Source organism: Glycine max, chromosome 14, assembly GCF_000004515.6.
Source record: "Glycine max cultivar Williams 82 chromosome 14, Glycine_max_v4.0, whole genome shotgun sequence".
Lineage (NCBI taxonomy): Eukaryota > Viridiplantae > Streptophyta > Magnoliopsida > Fabales > Fabaceae > Glycine > Glycine max.
Window position 1 is genome coordinate 11,992,440 of NC_038250.2, and position 6,912 is coordinate 11,999,351.

A 6,912-nucleotide genomic window follows, 5' to 3' on the forward strand; every position below is an offset into this window, starting at 1 on the left:
AGGAAAGAGCAGGACCCATCTAGGGCAATCTGAAGTGTGAACATAAAATGCTCAATGTCAAAGTCTCCCAAGTTCACGCCTTAGAAAAGAATGTCTAATCGGGCAAGCACAATTTTTTAGCAAAACGTTAAACCAACTGCATGCCTAATAAATGCCTCTAACAAGTCAAGAAATTTAGAAAAAAACAAGAATTTAATTTAATTTTTTTCTCCCTCAATTATAGATCACGTGTATCTCATAATAACAAGATTAATCTCGTTAGCAGAACATGTTTAATATTATTTTCAAATTATGATGGAAACTATCAAGTGTAGTTTCTTCTAATCTTCTAAAAGAAACCTAATTTATGTCATTATAAGTCTATCAAAATATAAATAAATAAAATTGTTTATGAAAATAATAAAATCTTCTGCTGAGAGGGTCAACTCTCATAAATTGAATGATTGTAGAGATTCAATTGTAAAAGATCAAGAGACAATTACATATTTTAGATTAGGAACCAAATTAACAATTTCAAGATAGTTTAAGGACTTATTGATATATTAAATCTATAAAATATGATTTACTTTTAAATAAGCTATTCTAAACATGTATTAAGTCCTAATCAAATTTAATCTAATTAGAATGGGCCTGTTATTATTAAAAAAAAAATGGGCCTGTTTTTTTTATATAAAAAAAATCAATTAAAAGATGTTTAAAAATTTATACTAATTATGTACCTTTTTCAAAAACATTCATAAAAGATATTTTAACACTTTTTTTAACAAACAAAAAGATATTTTAACACTTAATCTAAAAATAATACTACTCTTTAACCTTTGAAAAGACAGAAAAATTATACCAGTCACTTTTTTTAGTTTGTACAAAACTTGCATGAAAAAAACTGAGGTATTTCGATTAAAATAAACTTAATCCAACTTCACAAGTAGATAAAAGATCTTATCGTCTACCAGGTTTAGATAACTCAAAAAAATGTAAACTTCTGTACCGTTATCTTCAATTAGTGGTCTTACCCCACTTTTTTTTTTTTGCTATGGATACGTTCGTGATTGGGTCTCAGAGTCTCCGCGCGGCCACGCCCTATATTCCATTAGCATCGAACCACCAGGGCCACAAGATCCCGTGAATGACCAAAAGAAAAATATGTAAACAAGAATTAACAAATATCAATACAATATATTTGAGCCTTTTACATGTTTTTAATACTGAATGAATTAAAAAAAAAATCATGCGAGACAGGAAAATCATATTACTAATTGGGGTGTTTACTTTTTAGCTTTAAATTCAATATTATTACTTAATATATAGTTGATCGTAGTAAAAATTTCTTTAAAAAGGATCTCATATTCTAATTTTGTAAATAGAAAAGATATGATGGGGAAACTTCAATCAAAAGTGAAACTATATACGTATTTTTTAAAAAAACTAGGTGCATATTTGTTTCTTTAGTGTACTTGCAATATCACGAAATCTGAGACCACTTTACTGCAAAAATATGGGTGACATTGCTTTCTCAAAATGGAGGTTCACATGGTCCCATTAACAATCTAAATGCATACTATTTTTTTTTATAAAAATTAATTATAGATAAATTTAATATTTTTTTATAAATTATAGATATTTTCTACCAGAGACATACTTGAATCGGGTGAAATTATTATAGCATTTTTTAAAAAAATATTTAATACAATTGTATATATTCAAAACTTAATCTCAAATCTCAATTGGATAAAGCAATTTGACATTAGTACATCAAGGTAGTAATAGCCAATAAATATTTGACACCTGGTCACACAAAAACAATCTTTTATGTTAGTATTTTTTTAGTATTAGTAGTAGTATATATTATATGAGAATCCCATCCGAGGAACGAAAGTTTCATAATTTCGAAAGTGAGGAGAATCAGAACATAAATTAGGAAAATTCCAAGTCTGCGTCTGTCCTATACCTGACACCGCCAAATCCAATCTCAAAAAATTCCAATCCCGAATCGTGTTCACACTACCACCGTTACTCTATCTTATTCCTACGTCATTCTTCGCTGGTCTTCTTTTTCCACCCAAAAAAGGAACAAAAACAAACAAAAAACCATTCTCATAATTTCTCCTTGCTACTAAGGTTATCAAGTATAATAATTTCACAACACCTTGCTTTTTCCTTTTTATTTCGTTGGCGTTAATGTTGATGGTGATTAAACATACTTATAAATCTAGAGATTTTTATTTACATATTTATAGAAAGGTAAGATAAAAAGTACTTTTAAATACATTTCATTGAAAATCTAATTGAAACATATTAATAGTTTGACTTTTTTTACACATTATCATATACAGTATAAAAAAATTATTAAATTTTGTAATTAAGATTATTTAATATTATTTTTTATTAGTTAATGTAGTGAACATTTTATATCAAAATTAAACTCTTATATTAAATACATAAAAATATTCAAAACAAGCATATGAAATATATATGAAAAAGAACACAATTTATATACATTATCCATAAATGTTTCTCATGTTTAATAACAAAATATTAAATAAAAAAATATTTAATATCTTAAAGATACAAAATTAGTTTAATACTTACCGTACAAAAATAAATAAAAAATATTATAAAAAGATTAAACTATAATAAATAAATTGTGTCATTTATAACAATTTTATCGATTTTCTTCTTAGAGAAGATATGTAAGGTATGTGTGAACTCGTACTAAGAGAAAAACCAATGACCTTAGTTATGTATTTTTAGATTTATTCACTTGCTTGCAACACTCTCTCGTCGATCTGTAAATTGAACCAAAAACCGGAAAGTCCAAAGCCCCATCATACGCTGCATTTCCGCTAAATTAAAGAATTAGTTAAGTATCTTGTTTACTAATATCTCTAAGCAACTGAAAAAATTATTTATTGTAAAAATAATAAGAAAACTTTAAAAAAATCATATGTTAAATATAATTTTACACATTTAATAAAAAAATTTAACCAATTACCTAATAACACTAGTTAACCTTTGTTATTAATTAATTAATGAGCTAAATTAAACCACACCGGCATCTCTTCACTCCCTCAAATTTCACCCTCTGTGTTCACACCACACCCTCCAGTTCACACCTCACAATATATATATAATTATAAACTTTATAAAATTGAATGATTTCACACCAAACCAAAAACTCAACGCAAAGAGAGAAACCACGACACAATACAACACAAAAACCTCCTTAGACTTCGTGTAATTGTGTAGTTGTGTTTGTGTTGTTCCTTCACAACCACAGAGCCAAAAGCAAAACATCTAAAACCTCTTTTTTTTTTTCTTTCTGAGTTTTTTGTTTTTGTCCTATGAAACTCCCAACAACGTTTGCAGACCCAGAATCCTTGTCTTACCTTTACACCTTGCTCCAATCTTCCTTCGACCAAATGAATGATCCCACCAACAACAACAACAACAACACTTCCACAACTGGGAGAAAACGCCGCAGAAAAAACGAGGATGATGATGATGATGGTGGTGGTGATGGTGATGATGGTTCATCCAACAACAACAACAACAAAAGGAGCAAGAAGAAGAAGGAGGAGCTAAAGGGTATCCTCACTTCAATTCTCTTGTTAGACGAACAAGAGAAACTTGACCAGCAACAGAACAACAGGGTCTCAGAGGAAGAAAAGTTTTCATTGGAAACGAATCACAAGAAGAAAACAAAGGCCATGCTTCAGTACTATTCCAACCTTGACGAGTATTACAGCCACGTCGAGGAGTCAGAGAGGGTGAAGAGGAAGAAGTCACGCGGCATGGCACGTGCGGTGGCGGTGGTAGCGTGCGAAAGAGAGGGAGAGGGTGGTGGTGGTAGTGCTGAAGGGGTGAAATCTGGTGTGGGAGGCTCACAGAGAAGGCTGTGGGTGAAGGATCGTTCAGGGGCATGGTGGGATGGATGCAACAAAGAGGATTTTCCTGAAGAAGAGTTTAGAAAGGCTTTTAGGATGGGAAGAGAAACTTTTGATATGATTTGTGACGAATTGAATTCTGCAATTGTGAAGGAAGACACCACTTTGAGGAATGCTATTCCTGTGAGGCAAAGGGTGGCTGTGTGTTTGTGGAGATTGGCCACTGGGGACCCTCTTAGGATTGTGTCTAAGAGGTTTGGTTTGGGGATATCAACTTGTCACAAGCTTGTGCTTGAGGTTTGCACTGCTATTAAGTCTGTGCTTATGCCAAAGTACTTGAATTGGCCTGATGAGGGTTCATTGAGGAGGGTGAAGAGTGAGTTTGAGGGTGTTTCTGGGATCCCTAATGTTGTAGGGTCTATGTACACCTCTCATGTGCCTATTATAGCTCCTAAGATTAGTGTGGCTGCTTATTTCAACAAGAGGCACACTGAGAGGAATCAGAAGACGTCTTATAGTATTACTGTTCAAGGGGTGGTGGATCATAGAGGGGTGTTCACTGATGTGTGCATTGGGTGGCCTGGTTCAATGCCTGATGATCAGGTGTTGGAAAAAAGTGCCCTTTTTCAAAGGGCTAATGGGGGGCTTTTGAAGGGGGTTTGGATTGTGGGGAGTTCAGGGTACCCTTTGATGGATTGGGTTTTGGTGCCTTATAGCCAGCAGAATCTGACTTGGACTCAGCATGCTTTCAATGAGAAGATTGGGGAGGTTCAGAAGGTGGCTAGGGATGCTTTTGCTAGGTTGAAAGGGAGGTGGAGTTGCTTGCAGAAGAGGACTGAGGTGAAGCTGCAGGACTTGCCAGTCGTGCTTGGGGCATGCTGCGTGCTGCATAATATATGCGAGTTGAAGGGAGAGAAGATTGACCCTGAGCTGAAGGTTGATCTGGTGGATGATGAGATGGTACCTGAGGTTGCCTTGAGGTCAATGAGCTCCATGAAGGCTAGGGACGCGATCGCACATAATCTTCTGCATCATGGTTTGGCTGGCACTTCTTTTCTTTAAACTGAAAGGGTTGTGTTTGGTAATGGTGTATACCATTTTGCTGCTAGAGATAATGATTCTTTTGCTTGTTTATTATTACATGGTATTGAAGTAAGTCACTGGTCATTGTTTGTGGAAGAGGCTTTGTATGTAAAAGATGTATTGGCCCTTTCAACAGATATGTGATTATAGTCTGCACAGGGTTAGATCCTGAATTTGTAACCCCCAATTCCATACTTTAATTGCTAAATAAGATATTGAATAATAAAATGAGAACATTCTTTTGTAGCACTTCTTTTCTTCCATGGATTCTGTTGGTAAATTGATTTCATAAATTTTTTAAAATCATGTACTTGACCAATGTTCTTTTTCTGCTTATACAAAGTTTGTGGCTTCTTACACACCAGTTCCAATAATTGGAAGCTTGTATGCTTAAAGCTCCCATCTAGTGAGCTCTCCAAAGGGTAGATGTGCACAACCTTATCCTCACAAACAGAGAAGCTGTTTTCTGGATTTGAATTCATGACCTTGAAGGTCACAAACCTACAACCTCTCTCCATTGCTTCAAGGCTTACCAGTTACCAGGGAAGCTAGTATAAGCGTGCATTTGGAGGAGTTTTATTTACAGCTTATTTGAACTTATCTTAGAACATAAAAACTTGTGTAAGTGTTTAAGAGGGCTTATGAAAATAACATGATATGTATATATATTGTTTTCAGCTTATTTCAATACACTCTTCTGGATAGTTTATGAAAACAACTTAAAACTTGTATGAAAATTAACTTGTGCATAAGTGTGTACTGTGATAAACATTTATTCAACAAGCTGTTTCAGTTGTTTATCTAAACGCACTCTTAATAGTTTTTTGTTCTATCTTTCATTATCTGAAGATTAATTAATATACCTCGCTTGCATCAGTTTGTTGAAACACTTCTCTTGACAGAGGAATGACGCAACCTTCCTATGGAAGACAGGATTACATCATTATAAATACCACTCTACATTCCTAAGAGGAGCTTCTATCAGTCTAGTACAATGTATTTCTTGTTAGCCAGAAAAATGCACTGCTGATGGACCTACACTAAAAATAGAATCGTTCTAGGTGTAGATTTTCTATGTAAGTAAAGTTAACGGTGATCAATTTTTTACTGGGATAGTGACATAATTGACATTGAAGTGTAAGAAAATGGTATAATAACAGTTTGTGGTTTTATCAAGTGATTGATGGTGATTCTCATTGACACTACTTCTGCATCATTCAATTTCATATCATGGTTAAGAATATATCTATTTCATGACTTGTGTTATTCTCACTCATTTTTTTCACAGCACTTCTCTACAATAAGGAGAGAGAAAAGTGTGATATAAGAAGGGTGATGCAATAGAGAGAAATGAAAAGAAAAAAATGAGTTGTAAAAAATGTTAGGAAAAGTATGTGTGAATAGAGCATTATTCTTTTTTCATAGTTGCACTCATTCTTAGGAACAGTTGTTTAGTTTAAATTGTTGACCAGCAAGATTGAATTAAATTTCTTGGCTATGATCTGTATCAGTCCTTTTCAACTCAATACAGTGAAAATGACTTCTATGGCAAATTTTTTTAACTGATGAGGTTGAAAATGAGAACTTTGAGCGCTGCATAACTACCACCATCCAAATTTCTGTGCAGCTTGAAAAATGAAGGTTGTTTCTATGTTTTGTTAGGCCAATGACTTGGCTCTGTACAACAATAAGAGAAACACAACCACGTTACTGTCATATTCATTCACATTTCTTAGTTCTTTACATGTTTCTTTTGACGTTATTCTTCGATTAAAATTGGAGTTTCAGTAACTTATGTTGACCTTTAATGTAAATCTTTGATTCTAATTGGATAGCAGGCTCAAAAGTACTCAAGAAACTGTCTAGATTTTATCTTTCAGGGGAAAAAATTCAATTAAATACTTATTCATTAACTTTTTAACAGCTTTTTCATAAACTTAACTGT

At 33.2% G+C, this 6,912-nt stretch overlaps 1 protein-coding gene across 5 annotated transcripts; it reads left to right on the forward strand.

The window, feature by feature from the left end:
• Window positions 1-3,143: 3,143 nt before the first annotated feature.
• LOC100804219 (protein ALP1-like) lies at window positions 3,144-6,143 on the forward strand. Of its 5 annotated transcripts, XR_005888210.1 has the most exons (3): window positions 3,144-4,920; window positions 5,311-5,588; window positions 5,845-6,143. XR_005888210.1 is itself a non-coding variant. In XM_041008907.1 (2 exons), the coding sequence occupies exons 1-2, from the start codon at window positions 3,342-3,344 to the stop codon at window positions 5,391-5,393; spliced, it is 1,662 nt and encodes a 553-aa protein (XP_040864841.1). In that variant the 5' UTR covers window positions 3,144-3,341; the 3' UTR covers window positions 5,394-5,631. The 5 variants fall into 5 exon arrangements, 4 of the variants coding, with proteins under 4 accessions (XP_040864841.1, XP_040864843.1, XP_040864842.1 ...); XM_041008907.1 differs by lacking the exon at window positions 5,845-6,143 and having other exon boundaries at window positions 5,311-5,631; XM_041008909.1 differs by lacking the exon at window positions 5,311-5,588 and having other exon boundaries at window positions 3,145-4,920.
• Window positions 6,144-6,912: the final 769 nt, after the last annotated feature.

Coding starts and splice junctions, on each gene's coding strand:
- LOC100804219 (XM_041008907.1), top strand. CDS start 3,342: ATGAAACTCCCAACAACGTTTGCAGACCCAGAATCCTTGTCTTACCTT. Junction 4,921..5,310: donor ACATAATCTTCTGCATCATG/GTTTGGCTGGCA, acceptor GCTTATACAAAG/TTTGTGGCTTCTTACACACC.